General features: G+C 41.2%; 1 protein-coding gene across 2 annotated transcripts in view; it reads right to left on the bottom strand.

Annotated features, from left to right (window-relative positions):
- Positions 1-25,758, bottom strand: part of celf3b (cugbp, Elav-like family member 3b) — a 31,612-nt gene extending 5,854 nt beyond the window's left edge. For both annotated transcript variants that reach the window (XR_437459.3, XM_006804843.3), the window contains exons 1-10: positions 25,660-25,758; positions 24,960-25,203; positions 22,896-22,978; positions 3,114-3,162; positions 2,415-2,543; positions 2,248-2,327; positions 1,766-1,921; positions 1,181-1,325; positions 379-525; positions 28-93 (exon numbers count right to left, since the gene is read on the bottom strand). Coding sequence is in view for 1 of the 2 variants with exons in the window: in XM_006804843.3 (XP_006804906.1) it covers positions 28-93; positions 379-525; positions 1,181-1,325; positions 1,766-1,921; positions 2,248-2,327; positions 2,415-2,543; positions 3,114-3,162; positions 22,896-22,978; positions 24,960-25,104 (1,000 nt within the window). In the remaining variant the exon portion in view is untranslated. The remainder of the gene's footprint in view (positions 1-27; positions 94-378; positions 526-1,180; positions 1,326-1,765; positions 1,922-2,247; positions 2,328-2,414; positions 2,544-3,113; positions 3,163-22,895; positions 22,979-24,959; positions 25,204-25,659) is intronic.
- Positions 25,759-27,777: the final 2,019 nt, after the last annotated feature.

Raw genomic sequence — 27,777 nt, 5'->3', positions numbered from 1 at the left:
AGATCTGTGATCTGCGCATACACCAACCTGTGTAGTGCTGCATGCCTGCGTAGGCCTGCTGTAGTGGGTCCAAGGCTGCTGCTGGACTCTGAGCTGGGGATATGAAATTTTTTAAAAAGGAGAATTTAAAAAAAGGCAATATATTAATAAATTCTTGTGATTTATTTTATTTCTATATCTGTAATGGACCTGGGGTTTATGTAGTGTTTATTGAGTTCTTGGTTTCTGTTTGTATTTTTATTTTCTATGTCTCTGTTATTGTGTTTAGTCTTATTCACTTTGTCTTCTTCTCGTCCTGCAATTTGGGTCCGGTCCTCATCACAACATCACAGAAGTAAACATATCTCTATACTCCATACTTTGATTTGATCAAAATACCTTGATATGGGTGAACGCCATTGGTGTATAGTGTTTCTGTTTGTTGCCCATTGGAGGGAGCTGGCACGCTGCTGTAACCATTCACTCCTATCGGTGGAGGAAGCGCTGGCACAGGTGTTGCTGCAATAGTTGGGGGGGTGTTTGTACCTACAGACAGATATCACAGCAAAACAGAGTCTCTGTCATTGCAAATATTTCACTATACCAGAGAGATGAGAGACACAGCTCTTAAAGAATAAAACATTTAGATTTATGGGAGAAATCTGGTGGTAGAAAGATGGTAGTAGAAGTACACCTTTCAGGATTTTAAAACCCCATTTGGGGGCAAAGTCAGGGAACTAGAATAAGTCTTTGTTCTTTAAAAAAGATAAAACTTCCATGGTAACACTATGCGTGCAGTTTTTATGTCCCAGTGACCAGCGAAATTAAAATGAATTAAAAATAGCACTTCAAAAGAAGTGCCTTGAGGCCTTTTATAATAGCTACCAAGAGGCCTATCTTGCATCTAGAAGGACATTAACTAGATTTCCTATGTGAATACACCTGCTTCTATAACCAAACCTTCATTCAGAGATTCATCTTGCTATACTTACACTGTAAAAATATAAAGTGAATGCTTTAAACTCCCAGAAGCAGCAATATAGACTTTTCTTTTGATAACATGAAACATCAAAAGGAAAAAGGGTTGTGACTATTATTCTAATGCATCATGTTTGATGTTACAACAAACTGACAAGTACAGCTAGAAGATACATCCAATAATCCAAGAATATATTTAAGTACGCATGGCATGTAAGCCTACCCGAGGATGGTGTGATGGGTGTAATGGGTGTGGCAATGATTCCATTGGCATTGAGTGCTGCCATCTGCTGCATCTGTACGGCGGCAACTGTTGCCACAGGAGACAAGTACGCTGACTGGGCAACCAGGGCCTGCTGTTGGACAAGCTGTGGACAAGGAAGGAAGCAGAGACAGGAAGGAGATGGAGAGGTAGAAGAGAGGAGGGAGAAAGAGGGGAGAAAAAGTGAGGGTGAGAGAGAACAAAGACACAGTTAAATGGGTATGGGAAAAAGAGAGAGAGAGGGAGAAAAAGGGGAAAGAAAAATGAGAGGAAGGGGCACGGAGAGGGAGTGATGGAGGAACAGATGAATAGAGATCTAATTACAAGGCCATTATGTCCCGAGTCAGTGGGTTAATGGTTGTGTGTTGCGGGAAAGCTAATGCCGGATGACGTATGTTCTGTTGTCTGGGTAATAACATTAGCCTGAATTAGACCACTGATAGCCTCTTCAAACTTATTACATCCTTTCATAAGCACAGCACTCCCCTTACAAACTTGGTGCATGCATGTGCAGCACAGCGAATGTTTGTGTGTGTCTGTGCTTGCCTGTGCGTTGACCGCCTGCGTGTAGGCATTGTAGGCGGGGAAATTGAGGGTCATGGGGCTGAAGATGCCGAGTTGGGAGGCCACCTGCTGCATCCTCCTCAGCCCCCGCTCCTTCTCTGTGTCTGCGAACTTCACCACCAGACTGGACGACGCCCCCTGCGAGGACAGAGGTGAAGACAGAATTAAGTTTCAATTGCAAGTAATTTTCGGTGTTAATGGGCCCAGGCTTCGTGTTGATTCATTCTTTTCCTCTATCCAGTTAATCCTTTATGAGTCTCGTGGGACTCACGCTTATCTCGGCACAATGAGCAGTGCAGGGCCAAAGCAAATACATTTACATTACATTATTACCTACAAAAAATGCAAACTCTCCCCTGCGGTTCACTGTATAAGCCTTTAGAAGTACATACACATATTTGGTTGTGTCTGTTTGTTTTATGCGTATGGATTTTATCATTTGCGATCATGTGCATGCTGCTTACAGGCATTGTGCGGCTCCCGTGCAAGCTGTTGATGGCAGCTTGGGCTTCGGCATGTCCTTGGAATTTCACAAACGCGCACCCTGTAACAAACGGTCATTGAATTAAAAATAAAAATGGCACTGCATGAAATGTAGCACTTTGTGGTATTATATTTGAGTGCATTTTACCTTTGCTGGTGCCATCAGGACCTCTCAAGACAGTACACTCATCTATGCTGCCAAAGGGCTCAAACAGCCTTCTGACGTCCTCATCGCTTTGCTGCTTTCCCAGCATGCCCACAAATAACTTTCTGTCCTCTGAGAGGCCAAGGATGTGTGGAGGAAAGGGAAGAAAATGTTATGAATTCAATGTTATATTCCTAATGCTGGAGACATGGCTGGTATAGAGTAAAGGCTGTCTTCAGTAAAAGAAAAAAAACAATCTTTTTATGGCAGCTTCCATTTATGCCCACCAGGTTGCAGTATTGACCACAGAGACCATAAACCAGGAAAGTGGCATGAAAAGAGTGTGATCTGAAAGTGTATGTATGTGTGCGTATTTATAAAAAGCAACTTGCCAGGCACCCCGCTGACTACTTTCCATCTCTATCTGATCCAACTTGACACCTACCCTTCTATCTGGCAAACAAGGACATCTGTACACTGTGAGGACCTTTTGGCATGTCTTCACAACGTCAAAGGTTTATTACAGGACTGATTTTACAGTTCTGGTTAGGGTGATTTAGATTTGGATTTTTTTTCGTCTAAATCTTTGATGGTTACGTTTACAGTAAGGGGAATGCATTATGTCATTATGTCACATAGACAGAAAGACACGAGTGTGTGTATGCAGGAGTACGTGTTTGATTGTTTAAGCGTATTTCTCACCGCCTCTGCCCTCGCTGTCAGCTGGTTTCACCTGGATTGGCCGATTCATCTGAGGGACAAACAAGCAGGAATACGGATGGTCAACATAAACAAGCCTCTCCTGGACAGACTGACTTCGCTTTCAGTAAATATTCTCATTACATTTTAGGTAACATATTTTACTCAAACATTAATTGGTATTTTGTAAATGAGCAGGTATGATATTGAGTCAGGGAAAACATCAGTTTTTGTGGCATGTTTTGAAATCCAGACAAGCATCAAGTGTAATGACAAATCAGACACAAATACTAATATTGTTGTAAAAGTACAGATGAATAGACTGTAGCTGATATTTTTATGTGGCTCCTGTGTGTGTCCAAGTGGAATTTTTTTTTAGCAGCAGATAAATGAATGTTAGCAGGTAACAGGTGTGTCTGAACTCTGTCCGAGGCTGGTTGATCCCTGTCAAACGCACACAGTCTTACTACCTATGATTTCTCACTCTCTCTCTCTCTTTCAGTCTCTCTGTCTCACACATGCATGCAGGAGTACTGAGGAGGATTGAGAAGTGACGAGATTAAGAATGCAGGCCAGCTGATCAGGATTACTGAAGAACTACGGATTAGATGAGGGACAAGAGGAGGTTGAGATACGGCGACGAGGCGGGGGAGGCAAGGGAGAGAGAGAGATTTTGTAGTGGGGTGAAATGACAAGTGTGTAACAGGACCAGGCGCAGTCAGCTAAAAATAAAAGGATGTTGAACGAGAGACAGAAAGAGAGAGACCTGGGGGACCCTGCCTAACTTCGACCGACTGAAAGGGCAGGTGGAAGGCCAAGAGGAACCTGGGGAATGAATGGAAAGGCTGGAAAAAGAAGTAGTACATGAAGAGCGAGACAGAGAGACCGAGTGTGGGAGGATGAAAGCAGAGCTGCCCCTGAGAGGATGATTCAAAAAGAATAGAAAGAGAAATAGGGGATGGAGGGAGGGCGGGAGGGAGGAGCTGGGCGTGATTCAGTCGTGACTTGCTCTATCTTTAAAAAATGTCACGACTACACCAATCCACTGCCATGAATGCTAATGCACGCGTGCAAACACACGTTCTCCATGTCTCCCCCTATTCGTTCGCTATTTGGAGAAAGAAACACAGGTCTGACGCACACACACACGTAGAAGCACACATAGGCACAAAAACATACTAAACACACACAGTGCTTAGTCATAGCACTGAGGCAATGAGGCACAGTGTTAATGCCAGGGGAATGGGCTGGGGGAGGAGGAAGAGGAGGAGGAGGGCTGCAGAATGATGGCGGTGAAAAGAGGAAAGCAAGAAGAGAAGCAGGGGGTGGAAGGAAGGGAGGAGGGCAAAGCCGCAAAGACATAGAAGACAATTCTAGTTTCAAAATAACTTCAAAAAGTTTGAAATAAATAATGTTAAAGAAATCATGTACTTATGTTTCACTGCCAGTCAAAATGTGATATTTCCTTTAAAATAGGTACTTTATGTCTATGAGGAGTTATTGAAAGATGGGAATAAAAACACAGGAAGAGAAAAGGAGGACAGAGAGAAGGAGGATCAGAGCTGCAGAATGAAGGTGATGAAAAGAAGGAAACAAGAAGAGAAAAAAGAAGGCTGGATCAAAAGGAGGGATGGAGGTAGGAGACGAGGCTAAAGGAGATATGAGCCAGTGAAGTGACATCAAAATATACAGCAAGAAAACACGCTCATGAAGTACAGTTTCACATTTTGCAAAATACATTCAAAATGAATTCTAAAACTATTTATTATTAATTATATACTTTTTTGATTGTAAGCAAAAAATAAATCAAAATAGAACAAATAAAGAACATACAGCAAAAAACACAAGGTATTGCTTAAAAAAGGACAGGAATGGATCTCACCAAAAAGCTCTTATCTGTGGGTACATTACTCTAAAAAGTGGAGGAATATAATCTTCATTCATATGCAGAGATTTGCTATGTTTGTTCTTTAACACATTAATAATAATAATAGTAATGAGAAAATTATAATAATAGTATTATATTATTATATATAGGTCTCAGAAAGAATCCATGTATATATTAATACCTCACGGCCAGTCAAAATATGATTTTAAGCTCAATAATATGTAGTTTACATCTATAGTTATTGAAAGACGGTGATAAAAACAGAGGAAGAAAAAAAAGATGGGAAGAGACAGTGAGGAGGAGGAGAAGTACGGTGGAAGAAAGCGAGGAAGGGGAGAGAAAGAATGGAGAGAGGTCCCAGTGGGGTGTTAAGGCAATGTAATGAAGCTGGTAATTGAAGAGAGGGCAGAGCAGCGAGAGACTGATCCATACATTTGATTAATCAGCTCTTAGCTGTCACCACAAAGCTATTGATCTAAGACAAGGCCATCACACACACACACACACACACACACAAACATGGGCACACAAGGGGTCTGCAAAGGAAGGAATGATATGTACTTTTAACCCCACACTTCTATCGACTTGAGCTGTCAGCATCATCATAAACTTATGGAAAATACACATACACTTCCCCCTGACCGTTTTCCATAACCTTGAATCCATCCATCCATCCATCCATCCATCCATCCATCCATCATAATCCTAGCCCTGCTCAGGGTGCTTTTGCTGTCCATCTAAGTTGCCATCCATCTTGTGATACAAACTCATTGATCAGCTCCGTCTTGTCCATTGATTTCAGATTGTGTTGTAGAGCAGGCTGATTGTAGCAGGATCTGCATCCACTGACCCTTTCCCTATCCCTCTAGCCATCCATCACTTCTTCCATTTGTTCATTCATTAGGCCTATTCAAGCTCATCCTTGAAACAGACTGAACAGAAACACCTCCTGATTTCAAACTAAGGCCTTTGAATCAAAGCTTATCAAAGCATCTGTGCGAGTGTGCGTGCGTGTGTGTGTGTAAACTTTAATAGAACCATATAATATGAATCCCACATGATGTACTGCGAAGGATGAGAGGAAGAATCAGAAGAGATGAGGAAAAGCAGCAGGTGAAAGGTGCAGTCGGCCGGCATAAAGACACAATAGCACTGGAAAATTGGCATAGCAACGAGATCGTTGTCATGGCAATCATATGACGGCACACTGGGTAGGTAAACAAGAACGCTGGTTGCCAAGGGCAACTCCTGTGCTCTTTGAGTAAACAAAGAATTTGTGCTGGAGGAGCGTTTGCTGGCTTTAACATCACACATTTTTCCTGCCTTGTAAAATAATAAGAGAAAGATGAGCATTTATCTTAAGGGCATAACACATAGAATATCATGAAACCCTCAGAATTGGCTGATTTGTAAAATAACTTCAGTATATTTAATGAAGCCCTACATGAAAACGCTTCAATTTTCATGTAGATGTACAAAGGGGTGGGTCAAAATGTGGTGCTTTTTTTAAGTCACCTCATTTTTACCAGCATTTTTTAAAACAGGATAAGTAAAAAAAGAGGTAGCCACATGAATTTTTCAGGGCTGAAATTCACATTTAAGCTCATTCAAAGACAGCATGCAAATCCATTTTACACCCACTCAAAGTGTCCCAAACTAAAACAATCTAGACTGATTTCTTCCCACCTTTGCGCCATCGGTATAGGATATATAACAAACGCAAAAGTGCCCCTTAATGTCGCTGACAGTGAGTAGCAAAAGAACCCCAAAAAACGGTACCCTGGATGCTTAATCTGTTTTCACAGAAAATCACATCTGTGAGCCACATCTCCACGTGCGATAGGTGGCTTGTCAAAAAAAATACCATCTAAAAGGTTTCCTGTTTACCTACATTTAAATATGAGGCTCATTTTCTAACTGTGATTTCTTTTGACACAGGAGAATCATGGCTATCATATACTCCAAACCGCTTTGATCGTTAAGCCTGGTTAAAATAAAAATACCGCTAAAATTAGATTTTGGCTTTTGTATGCAAAGTTATCACATGTAAAAGGTCTGCCTTTTACCTACATTTTCATACCAGACATTTTTTTAAATGTAAATTCTTCTTTCCCCTGTTCAGCGTCCCTCTAACACATCCTCTTATTGTAGCATGATAGAGAGAAAAATGAGCCCTGAGTAAGTGTAAATATATATGAGCAATAAGATGAGAATAATGGAGAGATAAAGGCAGTCTTAATAAGTAAGGGTGAGGGATTGAATCTACATTGTAGTAATTAAAATTCCCTTGAGCCCCAGTGAAAAATTCAAACATAGTATAGCCCCGGTAGTCATTCACACTGTATTTCTGTCTCCTTTACTCCAGCACTCACGAACAGCCACACGCTCCTTTCGAGTCGAATTATCCTCTAATTACTCACGTTCCAATTAGGGCTTAATTAACAGTAACCATCTGCAAACACGTACAAGGAGCTGGCTTCATACTGGAGCGTGGTTTGATCCGTCCTGCTGCATACTAAGAAGCCCTCCCTGAGAGGCAGAGTTTCTATATCTCTGAGGAAAGTGAATTCATATGTGAGGCCACGCATGAGGGTGAGATATGTGATATACGATGGTGTGCGTGTGAGGCACATCCACACACACAAACACACACATGCACGATCATGTACGGCATGCAAACACAGCCCATTTGCATGCTGAGGTGACAACACACACAGACGCACACACATACACTGACACACAGTATCCACTACAGTTTTCCCCCTTCTCAGAGCATCCGCCCTTTGGCACACACCGAAGCAAACACATACTACACACATACTGTTAATCTTACTCCCTGCAGTAATGCAGAGAGGATTGTGCCAGGATTAGGGGATATTAAATCCTTGGATTATCCAATCAAATCGTATTCTCCCCCCCTCCCCCACCTTCACAAAATCAGTGGAATAAACCATTGCACCGTGTTATGAGGGAAGGGGGTAGTGTGTGCATGTAAATGTGAGCGCACAAACACTATTTGGGACATGGATTAAACGACGGCGCTGAATCAATGTTATCATTTTGTTCTTTTGACCCTTTTTTGTCATTAAATCGCAAGAAGAAACAAATGTTATCACAAACAGTAATATAAAACTGATTACAGAGCACAGAATCACAACATTCAATCGCGAGCGTGCGCGCGCGTGTGCGTGTGTGTTTGTCCACCCTTCCCCCCTTTCAATCTCTCTCTGGAGCACTCCATCCACACAATTTCAGATGTCTATTTTCCAGAGTGCACAAGAAAGGAAAACTATTTTTACCCCTTCTCCACGATCTAGCATTATTTCTCTCCCTCTTCCTCTCGCCTATCCTCAATTCCCCCTAACTCGCAGCTCCATAATCCCTTCATACCCCGCCTGATGACGTGGCCATCACGGCGTTTTTTTTTTATCTTTCTTTTTCTTCTTTCTTACCATTACGTCTTACTTTCTTACTCTCTCCATGAATTTTAGTAAACCCATCTTCATCATCAGCATGCAAAAAACTAAGCTAGGCAGCACTGTTTATAACTGTGAATATTGAAAAAATTTTAGACTAATCCACATGACTGATTTATACGACTCTACTTTTATTCTGGACTCAACAAAGTTGAGGGCATATTGTAAGTCTGATTAAACAAATTAATTGTAAATTAATGAGCGAGAGGTAAACAATTGATGGTGATCACGCAGGCATTTTAAGCTAGAATGCAAATTTTGAATTTTAAACACTTAAAGAGAGAAGCATCAATAATTCAGGGAGCGTAAATTATTTTGAAGTTATTTTGGCAAATGATTAACTACTTCATTATTTTTTAAAAAAATCCATGGTTTCAACATCTAGTGGCCTAATGTTAAAGGCACCAAATAACTACATTTTGTATCTCTCCTGAATCTATCTATTAACAAAAAAACACAAAGAGGATGTGTAGTTATAGAAAAATATGCTAAAAATAATTCAATGATAATGGATAATTTGAGTAAAACAATTCCAATTGTCCAAGAACAAAAGCAACTGTTTTGTTCTTTTCTTCTTTGCTGTTCTTTCATCTTTTGCTCACAGCGGTGCACTTATTTCTCTAAAACACCAAACTTGCTCTCGGAAAAGAATGCGGCAGGTTTAGCTCAGCTAAAGTCAAGATGAAAGGAAGAGCGACGTTGATTACCAAGAGTAGTGAAACCAATTCAGCTGTTTGGAAACCCTTTGGTTTTGAGGAGTCTGAACTACAAAATGCAATTTTCGTTATGTTTCAAAGGTGAAGTTAACTTATTAAGCCATGGTGATCTAAATAGAGACCAACAAATCTTGGAGATAATTGATCTGAAATTCAGGAGCGGAACGACACCCGGAACAGTTCCCTTGCTGTCATAAATCTATAAATGCCACGTTCCCCCCACCCCTCCTCTTTCCACAGATATCAGAGGGCTTAGCCAGGCCCACACGCTGCTCCGGACCCTCACTGAGGCCTTGTAATTCATCTATCATCTTTGCTATTCTTTTTCTTCTTCATAACCTGCTTCCATCGAGGTCTGGACTGATCAAGTGTGGAATTATGGTGATCTGCATATTTGATTTTTGCAAAGATTTGATGCCCTTTGCCCTTCCTGACACATCCCTCCTCATTTTTCCAGACTTGGGACCAACACAAAGCATAGATTGACTTGTGGGCCACTTTTTTTCATTTACATTCAGTTTTGCAGTCCTTGATAATGAATTGTGATTCTAATTTTTGTCATAATCAAGCCCTAATTTTAAGTGATATTAAAATACTCCATGCTAACCAAGTTTTCACTTTCCGACAAAGGAAAATCATCAGGACTGTGACAAAAATTCTACTCGCTGTAACAGTCTTAAAATATTTTACTGTTATTCAACAGTAAAAGATGGTCCAAAATGTAAGGAAAACGCATAGACATCAGCTTTGCTTTCACTACATGTGGCCGGTTATGGTTCCATGCATAGCCACCCCGGGGTGTCACATTTAGGATATGGTAAATGCGACACCCTGGCTCACACCTCTCATTCACAGCTGGATGAAGACACTGAAACGCGAGAAACAGATACAGTGAGCGCTGAGGTGGAGCAGCTCGGCAGCACAGCTCCACCCCACCTCGTCTCTCTATCACACCACGTTAGGCTTTGCATCCCTCAGGTTACCTAGCAACCTGGCATCTCAGCTCAGCTCCGTTGCCTGGTAACGGGGGCCTGCAACTACAATACAAGCTCCTGAGCGGCCCATCCCCCTGCTCTCCTCCCTCCTCCCTCTGTCTCTCCCTCATTCTCTTCTTCACACCTGAGAAGTCCGCCCTCCTTCTTCTCCACTCAATACTCTGTGTGGCAGTTAACCCTTCACCAGCCTCTCGGATTAGCAACATATTCTCTTTTCTTTCTCCTTCTCTTTTTCTCTTTATCAGGCTCCATAGTAATGACACCAAACCATCCATAAAGCAGAACTAACTACCCTGTTGATCCCTATAATATTATATGCTGTTTTTGTCAAACCCCAATGAGAACATTCTGCATGCAGCAGTGGAGCACTCACTGAAATTTGATCCTCTGGATTTAGTCCAACATAATCCAACAGCACTATAGCGGATAACTACTAGACCTATGCACTTGGACCTTCTTTCTATTTTAGGGAGTGTAAGTCTTTTGAGAACTGAACGGCTGAATTAAAAAGGCTGCTCAGAGCCATAGAAATTCATGATTGCAAAAATCTCATATTCACTGAGATTACATTCAACACGGAGCCAGCGACACGTTTTTGAATGCTCAGATAGTTACAGCATGAGGCAGGATCCCAGAAAATTAAAGCAAGAAAAACATGCAAATGACTTGTGTGTTCACATAACAGTCTAACAGAACTAAAAACACCACACTGACTGGTGATGATTTAGCTTTTTTGCATGTCACAGGAATAAAATAGATGTATGAAATTGTTTTTTTAAAACTTCTATTTCTTGGAAAACAATTCATAGTTCACACTTTAAATTTTAAAAGGTATACCGCTTTAGCCTTTTTTCACTTTATCACTTGTATAACAAATCTCTTTAATTCATATTCTTCTTTTACAACATTTCAAACTTTTTAAAAGAAAAATGAAAGTTGTGTGGAGCCATTAATAACCCCATAATAGTTTTTCATTTTTAAACATTACAGACTGAGTTTTTATGACTTTAAGAATTTTCATTTATTTCAGTATTTTAAGTGTTTTTGCACAAAATATTTTAAATAGTCTTTTTGAAAGATGTAATAGAAACATGTAACAAAGTAGTAATAAAGGGAAACCATCCAATCCTGACCCAAAAACTTGAAACAAAACTAAAATTTGCTGTTGCTCACACACTATTACTATTAATATTTTGTGTTAAAGCGATACTAGCATACTAGCATAGTGTAATGCACATTTTATTCAAATATACTTTTTCTGAGATAACTAACTGTAACTGACTAAATAAATATCATTTTATTGGTACAGGAAACTTGAGTGAAATTACAAAAACAAATTTAAAATGTATTCCTCCATAAAATCTAATTATATAATAAATAATTCCACTCAGTCATAGTTGTTGCTAAAATAGCTTGGCTGCTTCGGGGTAAATAGAGAAAGGATTTTAGTCATTTTGATTAAATAATGTTGATAGAATTTAACAGAAGCAGTGTATAACCCTGAAGGTTACATTTCAAGCTAATCCAAACCTATATTTTTCTAAATGTAAAATTCCCTCTATATTCTTCATTCTTCAGTGAATTTTTTTTACATGCTGAATAGTCTGTGGAACGACCCTCAACGGGATCACTTTTCATTAAAGCCATAAAAAAGCTTGATAAAAGGTCATTTTAAATCTAATCTCTGGGACATTTTTGAAAGAACAAAAGGTTTCCAGCTTTGAGAAATAACAAAACAGAGCCTTTTTTATATATAAGAATTTAAATGCCCTCCCCACCTTGTATAAATGAATTTATTATACAAAGAACGCACTGCGAGGTGCCTCTAGGCAAAACCACGTTTGGAGAAACTGTGCTATCAGTGAACAGAAGTAAATATTGGAATAGCTTACCAGTTATAACAAAGGAACATTCTACATGTTCCACAAAGGCTTATAGCAAACCAGAACTGTGATCATATTTAATTTAGTATGATTGTATTGTATGCATTTGTCTTTTGTTTGTATTCTTTGTTTTGTGTCTATATGGTATCTGAATAGTGTGTAGCTTCATATGACGTGGTCCAGGGACTGTATGTAAATGAGTAGTTTACTAAAATGTGGCTTGTTTATATTTATATGAAGGCACAGCTCTATCTCAGGCCTGGCTAAGGCAGGTGACTAAGAAATATCTTATAATCAACAAGTTACTACTGCAGTACTTTTAAAAGTCAGTCAACCAACTAGTATTTCATGGTTGTTGGTTTTTTTTGCACATATACATTTTTGGATTCCCTAAAGAGATTTCAGCTTGAACCAAAGTGAAATCACCAGCATGGTAATAAAATCATTTTTGTTAACTACTTTTGTTAATTGGAATTTAATCTACTCAATCTACAAAGACATTTTTGTCTGACCTCAAATTGTCAGAAACAGCAGAAAAAAGCATAGATTTCTGTTAAATAAGGCACAACAGCCTCATTTTCACACCTCATTTACTAACAGCGCGTATCCAAAAATCTGTGTGTAAATCATGTGTATGAACATATCACACACAAATCAGTGTTTTATCAATATTCTCATAGCGGAATTTTTAAGTGCCTTAGACCAGGCTGTCATAGGAAATTAGTTAAGTAATTCAATTCAGTTTTATTTTTAAAGCACTAAATCACAACCACGGTCGCTGAACTAAAAGCAAAACCCGAAGCCCAGTTTTCTCTGTCTCCCGTATGAGGCTTGTTGTCCTGTTCCCATTGTCTTCTGTTGTTGAACGCAGCATTATTAAGTGTGGTGATTTACGTTTGTGTAATGTGGTCACATAAAGCTCCAGTATTGCCCTGTGGTCAGAGGAAAATGGCCATTATTCAGATACGAAGTTGGAGTGTGGCTAGAGGGGGGACCTCAGAGCGGAGGTCATACCCCAGGTGCAACCAAAGTCCTGTCATCCCCTTGCCCGCCTAATCACATACACACATATTCAGACACACACCAGTGGCCCCCTCTGACAGATGTCTCTGTTTAAATTGACAGAAGTGCGCCCTGACTCCCTCCCACTCCTCCACCACCCAGAAAAAGCCCTTTCTTCTGCACACCACCCGCCTGCCCCTTCCTCCATGCTCATTATGGGAAACTTTTGTCTTGTTTCCTCCTTCTCTCTAACCCGAACTCCTCTACTCCTCCCCTGTCTCACCCTTCCCCCCTCCCCGTCTATACACCCCTATTCATGCCAAACCTCTTCACGGCCCTCCTCCACTCCGCTTAACCTCCCCTTTCATTCACACAAATTCACACATTCATTCACCCCCCCCGGCATGGTCCTGTTCTATACGTCCGCCTCAGTATAGACACATAAATATTACATGCTGAGACACCATGTCTGGATTGCAAGCTGTAGCTTTGAGAAAGACAGTCTCACATGGACATGGACAAAATAAAAGATGCCAACTCATGCCAAAGCATGCCATGCCATGAAAATCTATGCAAGACGGAGTGTTAGGAACAGTAAATTAATTCAAGTTAAAAAAAAAAGAAAAAAGGGGTGATCACTGATGAAAGCCCTGTCCAAGAACAAATGCTGAGATCTGCTAAGGTCACCGCATTTAAGTGATCCTCGCATACTCTGATGTCTGACAATTGTTTTCTACTCTGAAATGCATTTTTTTTATTCAAATGGGAAAGATAATCCTCTTGTAAGCTTACAATAATCAGTCAAATGTATTTCCAGTTTCTATCTGCATTAACGTGGAACATCTATCTTATTTTGTAAAGGTTTCTGTTCACTAAAGAGGTTTTGGCCTTCCCCCTGAGCAAAGTCTTTTTTTAAGTGGAGGGAATTTACTCAAGTATAAATGTATTATGCCTGCAAACCTGAATTGGATGAGTGGAAGAAAACAGATGGATGGATGGATAAATATATTTTTCTATATGCACCTTTAATATATTGCCTTGACACATCATGCTTACTTGGAAAAAGCCAGGAAAAAACAGTTCTCTATTTTAAATATGAGGATTTAGAGACAGTGGGCAGTTTACAATAAGCCAATGTGTGAACCCAAGATTTAAATAGCTACAAAAAAGCTGTGCTTGTGCAGGTTTTGAAGCAAACTTTACAAAATTACAACTCAGGTCTTTTCATTCAGTGAATGCGGACACAAGGCTGTGCTAAAGCTGTCTGGCTTTACAAAGCAGATGGTGTGTGATATGGACTCAACTCTCAACTTTACTGCTACTTTAGAGTTCAGCATCTGAGAGACACACGGCCTGGTAATCATCCATCCACACAAACATAACTTTACAAACAGGCCAACACATGAAGGTCCTTCTGTGTTTATTTTGTTCAGGTAGTACTCTTATGAGGACCGAAATCTGTTTATACTGGTAAATCACAGAAAGCAGCCTCTACAGCCATGTGCCAGTGATTTTCATTAGCAGAGCCTAAGATTAGAACATTTATTGCTTATGGTTGTGTGGTTTTATTTTAGGTTTTATTTCTTTTTTATGATGACATTAAAGTCTGTATGTAAGCTCATAGGCAAAAATAAAACTAATAATAACAATACTGTGACATAAAACGAAACCACCAGAATCTTAAAAACGACCATACATATTTCATACCACCCAGCACAAGCTTAAGGTTAAGGTAAGTCTCTAGGAAATGAATGTAAGTCATTATAATGTCCTCTGGAGTCATGTATAAACAACAGTGTGTGTTGGAGTATGTGTGCATGCGTGTGTATGTGTGTTAGGTCTTAAAGAGGCAGGCACTCTCCAGGGTCAGGTTTTTATTAGGCTATGATTAGATTCTGCCTCATTTTTGTTGTGAAATATGAGGCAGGCACTTTTTCTCTCCCCATGTTTCATGCAAAAATGTACCCACATGCACACTTACAAACACACACACATGCATGCACAGAGCAAAGACTTTTGTTTTAAACAAACAAGCCAAATCCCTCCCCTCACAAACACCCTTCTGCTCTGCATATCCCCTCTGCATCACTCTCTCCAGCTCCTCCTCTTTTTGTCTAATTCTTGTACACATACACACACACACACACACACAATTTTACACCTGTCCCTCTACTCCCTTCCCATCCCACACACGGCGAGGATAAAAATAGAGAAACAGCACGAGGGAGGGGGTAAGCGATACACATCACAAACCCCATCAGGAGGGGAGAGATAGAGGGAGAGGAGGGAGAGACAGAGAGGAAATATAGAAAGAGAGAGAGAAACTGAGAAAGAGAGAGATTTGGGGTCTGTTCTAAATTGAAAGTGCAGCAGTAAGCAGTGAAGGGGAATAGTAAACAGTGCTGCTGACCACATAAATATGCTAAATTAGCCTACAAAGTCGCCCTAGTGGATAATTGCTCATCATAGCTTTGCCCCACAGGGAGGCTGTCTGCCAAGCATCTTAGATTCCACATGGAAACACACACAGGACGTACACAACATGGACACATTCTAAGTGGATCTGATAAACATCAACTAAAAGTAGTGGTTGATGTATACCTGAAGAGATCGCATCTATCTTCCCAGGCACATAACACTACTACTACTTAAAGGGAAAAGCGATTATTTATGGTGATATTTCCAATGTTGGTTCTTTTTCTTGGGCTGCCCTTAAAAGAATGAAGTGATACTAATTATAAAGAAGAGGCTGCTGTTTCTGCACCGTCTAACCATCTGTGTGTGATCTCATCAATACTATACATACACAGGATGTCGTGGAAGTCAGTTCAGTTTCCACGGTTTTGATTTTTGATTTGACTTAATAAAATGCTTAGCAGCTATAGACGTGTTTCCAGGATCAAGCCTTAACCCTGAAAATACTGTAGTTAAATTTACACCATCAAACAGCTTATTGCTTATAACCCTGCCAGTGTCATTATGACTGACACCTGACAAACCATATGTTTTTGTTCTGTATTTCTCCACAACATGAGTTTAGGGGTGCCAGCGAGAGCTTACACCTCACAGAATTAGTAAAATCCCAACACTTTTCCGAGATCCAGCATTAACTCTAAAACAACCCGCGATGCACCGGTGCATCGTGCTGTTCACATCAGTTCTCTGTTGTTCTGTTTTCCAGGTCATGCATGACGCAGCAGCACACTGTTTGTTAGTGTGAGACCTAATGTGGGGAATGGGGGAAAGTAACAGCAAAGCGTTGAGAGTTTGGAGGGATTTCACGCTGCTACACTAACAGATTTTCTTTGTGTGTTTGAAAAAGTTTTTTTCTTTTACTTCACTGCTAACTTTGATGAAAGGAGTCAACATTTACAGTCTTGGACTGTTCTTTTGTTGAGAAAAGTATAGCCTGATGTTATTTTATGAATAAAGGAAGGATTCCTAGTCTCTTCCTCACAGTGAGGATTACAGCTTATTAATTTAAGGCTGGTATCGGATCAGTGCTCATTATCAGTAGAAACCGAAAGCCAAGGTAACTGTGTCATATCAGAAATGAAAAAAGCTGGATCAGTGCTCAGTGTCAGACTAAATGTATTTAATCAATATCACCACTACAAACTTTTATTCTTTTTTTAATAAATGCACCAATCCTCTGTAGTATCTCTTTTGTTTAGTACTGGTGGTGCTTCTTCTGGCTTTATAATAATTAATTAGACATTCAGTGTGTCACAGAAAGTACATCGTGTGTGTGTGTGTGTGTGTGTGTGTGAGAGAGAGAGAGAGAGAGAGAGAGAGCTTCAGTTTGGCTCTAATCAAAAAACAGGGAGCAGAGTGTTGCCTTGAGAGCAGTGAAGCATGACAACACACACCTGGTAAGCTGCTTATCACACTTTAATTTCACCTACATTGAGATCTGCGGATGTCGGCGTGACCAAACAGATGTGTGTGTGTGTGTGTGTGTGTGTGTACAAGCGGGTAGACGTATGTGTGTGTACAAACAGTTGTGTTTGAAGTAGCACGAAGATGAAGGGAGCGATAAACACAAAGAGAAGAGAGCGTGCAGATTAAATGGAGAGAGAGATATCGACAACAAAGAACAAAAGAAGCAGATAAGGGGAGAGATATGGGAGGAAATACAGCAGCAGTAGGGCTGCAGAGAGATAGAGCGATAGATGGAGAGCAGAGGGAGATACGAGGTTAAAATCTAGCCAGGCTGGGAGGGAAGTGTGGCCTGATGAACAGCGACAGAGGGAGGGAGAGATGCATGGGGGATTAGGATGAAACAAGGATAGTTTTGTATGAATGATTACTCTAAATTTGATGTTTGCATGAGCACGAGTGTGCCTGTGTGTATGACAGTGTCTTTTACCGGTGTACGTGTACACAAACTATGACTGAGCTGTGTGTCTGTTAGTGTCTCCAATGAATGTACAAGAAATACAAGCTTTTTGACTTACATACAAAACTGTCAAAAATTAAAGAAAAGATGTTAGAAAAAAATTATATAACCAGGCAACAAATCAACACGTCAAACTAATTATACTGTAGAAATATTCTGACTGCAGGCATAATTATTATTAAGGAGAGAAGAATATGTATCCAAAATGTCGCCTGTGCATTGTGCTAGATTGCAGTGGTCCACACACTCTTTGGGGATGACATGTCCTTCTAATGGTTATCCTGGATTTGTTCACTGGAAGCTGAGCCTTCACCTCTGACCTTGGACACATGGTATCACCCAAGTGCTACAATCTCTCTGAAATAACAAGACCCACACTAGCTGCAAAGCCAGCCAACAGTGTATTTCTGTGGATCATCAAAGCTTTTAACTTAAATAAATCCATGAAATATATGTACTGAGGTTTTGTCTTACTATTGTATGAATTCATTTCAGCTATTCTACTTTATTTAAGCTATTTTGTGATGTTTTGTGGAATTTTTTTGGCTGCTTTGATAGAATAATTTCTCAGCTGTAGATTTTATATATTTTATCCTTTAAAATCGAGCATCCACTACAGTATGGCTCTTTTAGCAGAAGTAAAAGTGATTCCTTGAATGAGACACCTTTAATAAGATATCTACAAAATAAGACCAGGAATATATCTGTGGGGGCAGGCTTTTACGACACTAAATATATATATTATTTGCATTTGGGAATAATGAGGAAACCCCTGCATTCACATATGAATTTAATCTTCATGTGAAAACAAATGCTAATATGTGGCGGATAAACATAAGCTCTTTCACATGGATGTATCCCAGAGGGTGTATTAGATGCACCACATCTAATACACCAAAACATCTGTGTGCTACAGCAGGACTTTACTAGTGGTTCCACTGTTAGATTTCTGCTACTGTGACAAATATCATGTACTATCTTGCTCCCTCCCTCTCGCTCTCTTCTTGTCAAGCTCCCTCGTCGCTTCTCATTCCCTCTGTGTCCAAATTAAACACAAGGCGCAGGACACTCTGATAAGGCCATCTGTTCGTATCTCCCTCTCTCAATCGCTCTGCACTTTTTCTTCTTATTCCGTCTGACAGCCTATCGCCCCTTGCTGAAACCATAGAGCACACCTCTATGCATTTCTCTTCTTCTTTTCATTTCTCTACTGGCTGATCAGACCATTAAATCCCATCGGTGAGTGGCAGGCAGGAGCAGTAACACTCTGTAGCGTTGGACTTGTCATCGAACGTTTAATTGCTAGGCCGTGGGTGTAAAAGCAACACATCAGAGTGTGTGATGCTACAGTTCAATTAAAGTTGCATGAGGTGCCTGACGTTCCTCCGCCGCCTGCAGTTTAGAGTGATCCCGAGATTCGCACGCATACACACATATTCACACAGACCTCAGCCCTCGTGCCTCACAGGGAGCTCAGAATCTGACTATGAAAATGAGTTTGTGATAAACTCATCACAAAGCTTAACAAATAGAGCCGGCAAAGAAGAAGAGTAGGGGAGGGGGGAGGATGAGATTGGGGGGGGGGGGGGGGGGGGGGGGTGAAACGGTCAAAGGGGTCAACTAATCAAGAGGAGGGGAAATGAGACGAGGGGTAGAGGAACTGCGAGGGGGAGGGTGGAGGAGGGAGATGGCGCACGCGTGAGAGAAGGAGGACTCAGAAGGGTTACCATTAATGACTGTGAAATGAGAATCCGAGGAGGAAGCGCTAGTGTGCAGTGAGAGAAAAAAATGAGTAAAAGACAGCAGGGAGGGAAAAGGAGGGATGAGAGAGGAATACCATGAAATGAAAGGGTTCAGGCTAGTGTAATATTCTACTGCTGTAGAGAAACTGGAAGACGTCAGGAGGAGGAGTTGAACACAGGACAGAGGGGATTTGAGAGTGTGTGTGTGTGTGTGTGTGGAGGGGGGGGGGGGGGGGGGGTGCGGAGATGAAATTGAATGAGAGAGAAAGCATATGGCAGGTCTGGGGAAATAAAAGGAAGAATACGGAAGAGATGAAAAAGCATTTCTTAGGGAGAGAAAAGAATGGGACAAAGAGAGGATGTGTGAAAGAGAGTGAAAAATCTTCTTAAGTCATTTCTAAATCCCGTCAAAGAAGTCAATATAGGCAAGGGAACGGAGACGGGGGAGAAGGGAGACATGCGCAACACAGTCTCAGTTCCCGAAACAGTCACAAGCTCTAATCTATTAACTTGCGTTTCTGTAAACGAATTTTCCAGCTTTTCTGTGGTCCTGTACTCAGATTTCCTGTCCTTACATTTGTGTCCCTGAACACGATTTTTATTCCGCTATTCTCGGATTTACTGATTTATGTTTGGGTACAAAAAGTTCATATTTTCCACTTTTAAAAGTAAAAACAAAATTTTACCGGTCATACCAGAAACTTTGTTTCGAATCTTACATGTGACAGATTTTTAATGATTTGTCTTATTTTTTAAGATGTTATCCATTTAAAATATAATAGCTTTTGGTATTAAAAACAGCCTGGTTAGGTTTAGCGATTTAAACTGTGACGCGCCAGCCAGAGATTTTCAGAGTTTCAGAGATAATGGGAGAAATAATCGCTGGAAGGTCAAAGTGGCCGGATCCCAAATTGTTACTTTCAAGGAGACAGAAACGATAGCCAGTTCTGCCGTTGACTGACATGTGACAGAGTCGTAAATATGTAGGCAATGGAGCCTTTAATGTTCTTAGTAACCAAACGCCACTTACAAAGAAATGCACAACTAGCGAATTGGATATTTAAACTACTGGAATAGTTTTGGAAAAATGGAAAATTTTCTTGGTTTTCACACAAAGCATATACTTAGCACCGAAATACAATAGTTTCAAAGTCGTGCTGACAACAATATTTGTGTCCATGATCAGGAACAAACAGATTTTTCACACTTTGGCACGAGACCGGGTTGACACACAGGTTTCAGTGGTTAGTGAAATGTGATAGCAGAGCTAAACCTTAGCTGCTCTATACAAAGTTACCAAAGTCAAGCATCAAAGTATAGAATTAAATGGAGACATTTAATTTCATTTAGTTAATCGCTTTAAAATGTTATCATTCGTTAGCTGTGGTCACCAAACCAGTGTCATGGCTCTGGATATTTGTTAAATATGACTGAGCTGTGCTTCTTGTTTTGATTTCATTATTGTATTAGTATTGGAGACAATTTTGATTAATTTATTTTAACCGGGCTTTGGTTCCTCTTTTGAGATTAATACATGTCTGTTCGTGTGTTTTAGTTTAGGTAGTGTTTCTTCATTTTCTCTCTCTATGTCTTGATGACTTTTTCCTCCTGTGCTTTCCTGTCGCTGTCTTTTTGTTTAGTACCCTTTCATACTCAGTCCTATTTGTCTTTTGTTTATCGTTTTACTCTGAATGCTAATTTTGTGTCTTGTACTAGTTTTACTTTCTGGTCTTTTCCCCCCTAGATCACCTGCCCCACCCTAACCGTCCTCATCCATCGTTGACCGTTTTCATCTGTGTATATTTGTGTAGTCCTGTCTTCCCCTTCTTGTTTCCATATTCTCTTGATTGATTCCCAAGCTCTTTGAGTTTATTTTTTTGAATTTGCGTGTCACTTCCCTTTTAGGGCTTTTTATCTCAACCAAACTAAAGACTCGACTTTTGTTACTTCCCTCTACTTCAGTGGCTGCACTTTGGTCCTCATTCCAACCCCAAACGACATCCAGAGTGATTAATGGGGCTGCTGATGGAAATATTTGTGAGTGCTTCAACTAAAGGGAAGTGTTGATGACAAACTGTGTCAGCCCCTCATTTACTGCTATTCATGAACCAATTCACTGAGCTCAGACATGCTAAAATTCTTGCAAGTGCTTCATTATGAACACTTCTGGCTCAAATTAGACAGAATAAGTGATCCAACCGGAAACCAAGACACACCAAATGCAGAAAAAGTTATGCTTTTCATGAAGAGTCCAGGCCTATATCAGCCCACGAATGCCACACCCTTGTTTCAGCACCAGCCTTCCTCAGGGGAGTGGTGCTTCTGATTGTTACATGCTGACTCTTTAGTAAATCTTTGCAGCTAATGAGTATCCGCCCTGCAAATGTTTCCTCTGTGTGTCCAGAATATCTATCACAATTTATCTAGAAATTTGCAGCAATTATGTTCTTGTAAGTCAGCCGTATAGATGATTTCCCTTTTGCGCTTAGAGACATCACAGAGGAATGTAGAGAAACTAAGAATGAGTTAAAGGACAAAGGGCAGTGCACACAAGAAAAGGGAGACACAGCAGACAGCAGAAAGGTGATTATGAAAAAAGGTCAGGCTTCTTAGCAGTCTCTAATTGGATTACTGTCACTATAGTGTGTTTGTATAGGTGACTGCGAATGTGTGACTGCATAGAGGTTCAAAAAAAGCATGCATGGCTGCAATATGTATACAGAGATTTCATGCTTGTGTGTGTCACAACACTTCCCTTCCCCCAACGCCTTTTCCTCACGCTCTTTTTCCACATTTGTTTTTCACACAGATCTTATCAACACTCTGGCTCAGGAAGAAGGTGCATGAAGTGAAATTCTGATCATTAGCAAGTCAACGAACAGAGAATTCGAGAGAGTGCTAGCGCCTCAGAGATGGTAGAAGCACGCTTACTATTCTGTTATAAATGGTGGGAAATGGGAGTCGGATAAAACTGGGAAAATGTCATTTCGATTAAACGCTTCGCATTTTAGCCACACAGTGTGCAAAAATACAAAATGCTCCAAAACGCATACTGTAATATCTGTTTTTAACTGCAGTGGAAATCAGGTCAGAGAGGGAAGAAAAAGAGAGAGAGGGAGAGCGGGAGTGACAGAGAGGTAGAGCCTGCGAGACAGACACCGCTCTCGCAGTTTCCCATCCATAATGAACACCGTCCTACCCCGGCCCCGGTGCAGCGCACAATCCCTCACTGGAGCGACCGGAGGGAGACTGGGATGAGACAAAGGGGAATGGCCACATTAATTACATACACTCTCTAGGCGGGAGCTATCACCGGAGGCTAACGCAGGGGCCGACAGAGAGATGGAGCGACAGAGAAAGATAGAGAAATGGAGATGATGATGCTTACGGAGTACCCTATGTGTCTCCAGCGAGAGGGAGTGTTTGTCCTTAGCAGCAAGACGCCTGCCGGCTGCTGAGTTATGTCAGTGTTACTAATGGGAGCTGAACCTCCAATCACACAGATGCACACTGATGCGAGGCCACTTGTATGTGTGTGTGTGGATAAAATGGATGGCAGAGTCTGTATGTTTGCTACAACAGGAATGTACATGGAAGCTTGTGTGTATTGTTACATAAGTGTTAAGTGTGATTTATCTGGGGATGTTTGTGTGTGTGTATTTATGTCTGTTGATGTGCACTTACCCCTGGTAGTGTTTTCTGCTCATGAAGAGCGCTCTGGGCTTTCAGCGCAGACTCTCTCGCACAGTACGTCAGAAACGCACATCCTGTCAGACAGAAAGAGGCAGAGAACGAGAAAGAGAGAGGGAGAGAGTAATGGTAGAAAAGGTCAGGGTACGGCTCTAATATTTGTCATCCTCTATCTCTGTCTTTGTCAGCCGGGTCTCAGAGCAAAACGTGAAATAGTCACAAAAAAAAGTAATGTATTTGTTCATGTTCACGGACACAAATTGTCATTGTTTTTCAAGACAGTTGGCACAACTTTGAAGGTAATGTTTTTTTAATAGGAGGTATATTTCATGTCTGCAGCCCCGAGTCTGGACCGAGGCTGTGTCACCCTGGCAACCAAGACAACAGGGCGATGTGATGCACTTTAACCCAAACCTTGATCTTTCTCTAAACATAATCAATTCGGTTTTTAAAGACAATTAATGATGTATGACACAAATTAACTGTAAATATCTGTCTCGTTTCTGACTCTAACTGTGATCTCTGGTATAAGCGGGGAAATGATTCCCTCTGCCACAAACCCTTTCAGTCTCCGAATGTGGACAAATCACTACACATGACACCAAACAGATTAAAAACAAAAATGTGTGCAAGACATGAAGAAATGAAACATTGGTGTCCGGGAACATGAATAAATACATTAAGGATTATGACTACTTCACCACTGCCTTGAGACTGTATTGTTATATTGCACCCCCCCACACACACACAAACATACACACACACACTCTCCATCATCATCCATTTAAATCTTTTAAATGTTGTCTTTTCTAATACCTTTCCTGATTACTTGTCATCATATATTCTGGATATACGCGTGAAGATTAAAATATAGATATATAATCATGCATTGTACGGTAACTATGCTCCCTGATGATGTTACTCTAGAGCAGAAGAGGACACTCCACGGCACGGCACATCTCAGTACGGCACGCCACGAGTCAGCACACATGACAGCACCACAGACGTGTGCGTGGGGCTAACAAGGCCTTGCAGGCTTGCCACTGTCAGGTTCTTGCCCTATACCAACCACTATGCATGCCTCACGATCACTCCAGATACACTCCCTCTGTTTTCCTACGTGTTGTACCTGTGTCTGTGTGTGTGAGGGAAGGGTGGGTAGTAGAGCTGGCTGCCCAGAGCTGTTTACTACACCTGTCACCAGCACTAAGACAACAAGATTAGCAGCAGGTTAGCATCCCAGTGACATCTCAGACAGGCTCATGTAGATTCAGATTAGAGAAATTAAGTTAACATTCACGGAGTGCGCATCTCGGGATTTAATGGTGCCATGAGATTAAAAACAAAAAGAAAAAAGAAATACAAAGAATGATAAGACACACACCTGACATGGCACTCAGATCAGTACATGGCACACACACACATAGACACACATGCATCTTATGGTCCATCTCATTGCTTTTAAGAGCGGCTTACTGTGGCTGTGGGGATTCTCAAAACAACAGATTCTTTCCCTTGTGTCACCCTGGCTTACAGCCCCATTACACTGATTGGAGCATACAGTCTAATCTGGCTCATAACACAAAAGACCCCAGGTCAGTGTGTGTGTGTGTGTGTGTGCATGTGTGTGCCTGAATGGGTATTGCTACAGTAGAAAGTTATTTTTCATTCATAGCATCTATCAGGAGATCCTTATTTCCACTCTTTATCATATATTATAAAACTTTTTATCACATTCTTTTTCCGCCTGTGGAGCACAAGCTTTACAAATCGGAGTAAATTTTTAAATACATTAGGCACCCGATTGTTTTATGAAGCATGCTGCTGCAAAACAGCGAGTTCGCTCGCAGTGTACGGGCAGTAACCGAGTTTGCTTGCTCGTCTTCGGGATCTCATGCCTCAACTCAAAATGAAGACACGAAGGCGCTGTGACAGTTTCCATGGATACACGTGACATACACGTAGAAATATTTTCACTCATCTATCTGCCTCTGTGTCGCACATCTATCAAGAACCGGAGGCATCTTTTTAACTCTAGGTTACGAAGGCAGATCCTACCTTTGTGCATGCCAGTGTATTTGTCCTTAATCACAGTTAGCTCATAGATCTTGCCGAACTGCTCAAAGATAGGCTTGAGGTCCTTCTCCTCCAGATTACGGGGAATCTGCCCCACAAACAACTTGATGGCATCAGCCTCCTTCATCGGGACAAAGTGGAGAGGACGACTGGGTACTGCAGGGCTCAGGGGCAAACAGATCGGGAGCAGCTATCCCTGGAGAGGAGCGACTGATGCTGGAGGAGTCTTTGGGACATAGCCAGAAACATGGAGAGGAAAAGAAAACAATTGAAAAATAACTATTATTATCCTTAGAATATTTATTTATATAATAATAATTCATTTTCACAGATTTATATTACAGTAGGATACTTTCCTTGGTTATTTTACCCTATAAAACATTTATCACATGTGTTATAGTATTAACCAAATTGCAATTGTAATGTTGTAAAAAGATGATAAATTCCCAATCAAATGTCTTCATGAATATATTTAATAATAAAATACATGCATCCATTACGTTAAAGAAAAATAAACTATAGCTTATTTGTGTATTTAGTGCCCACGCTGATGACAAAGGGCTCCAGTTGCTTCCGGTAAAACAATTATGCAAATGTTAATTAGCCAATCAAAAAACAATAATAGCACTTTTCGCTCCAATTAAAAATATATGAAAAGAAAATATGTATGCAGATGCGTTACCTTTCCGTGGATAAACGGCGTTCAGTATCCCCTACACATAAAAAAGAAGAGGAAACAATGTTACTGGGGGATAAAACATTGCAATAGAGCGGTTTCTTTGTTTAGCCAGCTGTAGGTTACAGCATACACACGGATGTCATGGGGCTCCCTTGCTCTTTGTCCGATCACCCCCCCCCCCCCCCCCTCCTCAATGTACACACACACACGCACACACACACATATATATATTTATATATATATATAATACTCTCGTCATAACAAAACAAGACATGGGAATATACAGGCTGCACACATCAAAGCTCTTACCGTTTGTACTGTACGGCCGTGCAGAGTGTTTCCCGAGCAGATCAGAAATTAAAGAGGGATGCTCAGTCGGGTTGTTGTCCTCACACCGCGCTCGATCTCTCCGTGCGGTCCGCCTTCTTCCCCTCTCTGGATGCTCCCCGCTCTTTGTACCTGTGCTGTGTGTGTGTTTGTGTTTATCCTCCTCCTCTTTCCTCGGTGTGTAATACTATAGATTCGGCTTGTGTTTTTACAAAAAAATAAATAAATAAAAAAAATCCACAAAAAATTCCGGTGTTCCCGGTCTTCGGGTGTGGAAGTGACGGAGAAGAAGTCCTGGCGGCAGGTGAGCTCGAACACCACCGCTTTCTGCACTTAGTCCCAACCTCTCAGGGTTTAAAAATCCAGAGTTATCACTTTCACCACTCTCAAGTCCTGTTATATTATAACAAAGTGATAATAGACAAAGCAGCTTCTAAAATTTGGCTAGCTTAAAACTATTGAAACTTGATCGGTCACTCGTAACGGGATCTTTCAGCCTTGTCGTTATTGTTCTAACCGTTAATGGGGAGCTGCTCTTACTATTTTCTGTTTCTTGTAGCGACCGGCCCGTCCGACGGTTCTATGGCTTTTAACGTCCTAAAGCTACCGGTGTCTCTCTACTCTCGGTCTCCCCCTCCCCCTCCTATCTCCAAAGCGGTTGCTAGCGCGTGACGTCAGCTGCGGGGACCGTCAATAACAGTCCTCTCGTACACACACGAAAAATAAAAATATAAATCCAGATTAAACGTCTCGGTGATCTTTTCAAGCTGTACTCAATAACTTGTGGATGTGTGTTCAGTATTTAAAACAAAAAGGTTTTTTTTAGCATTTTTAGCGCCGTGTTATCTTAGCGGCAAGTTCCGGGTGACCGCTTTAAAGACGATGCCTAGCCAACTCTGTGCGCGGAGCCGCCTATTGTTCTCGCCGCGAGCCCTGGCCTTGGTGCTGAAACGATGCTTCTTGACGTGAAGCCGAAGCGCGCCGCCGTCGTCGAGCACGCAGTCACGACTACTACAGCTGTTCACGCCCGAGCCCGAAATTCACGCTCACACCCACACATAGTGAAATGTGTGACAGAGGGAAGAGAGATAGCTCGAGGTTGGAGTTGGCCTACTTTACAGCCTGTATTTTGGAAAACCGGCAGACACTGGGCTATTTAACTGTGACATCCCCCAAAACCCCAAACTTCCAGAGTTATCGATAACAGCACGCTCCTTTTTCACATCTTTGAATTGAAAGACAGTGTGCATGCCCGGACCCTTTAAAGGAGAGAGAGATTGAGGGAACAGAGTCATAAGGTTCATGGTAATTTACTCCCAAAGGTCACCATCTGCCTGTCTTGCATCGTGCCCTCTGTGAGCCACATTCATCCAACATATATACCCCGCCCACGCAGGCTTGCATGAAAACCCTGGTGTAAAGGGCTGTGGCCCTCTGGAACTCATAGGTCTTCCTTGCAAAAAGAAAAAGAATGGGAAGAAGAGAATACATCCTGATTTTGAATGCTCTACCTTGCACTTGTTTGAAAACTGCTCCAAACTGTTCCAGTACCACTGGATTGGAAAATCTTTAGCTATGTTGGAGGACACAGAGAACACTTCCCCCCTAAGTTAGTGGGAACTGGGGGCATGGTCAATCTGAGGGAGTTTACATTCCACAATTTAAAACATACAATCACCAGCCAGTTTGTTAGGTACACCCGTTCCACTGTTGGTTAACACAAATATTTAATCAGCATCTACATGGCAGCGACTAAATACCTTTTTTGGCATGTAGTGAACATTTTAGTTAGTC

Source organism: Neolamprologus brichardi, chromosome 11 (assembly GCF_056152115.1).
Source record: "Neolamprologus brichardi isolate AB-2024 chromosome 11, ASM5615211v1, whole genome shotgun sequence".
NCBI lineage: Eukaryota > Metazoa > Chordata > Actinopteri > Cichliformes > Cichlidae > Neolamprologus > Neolamprologus brichardi.
The sequence above is the reverse complement of the archived record's forward strand: the minus strand, read 5'-3'. Positions and strand labels throughout refer to the sequence as shown.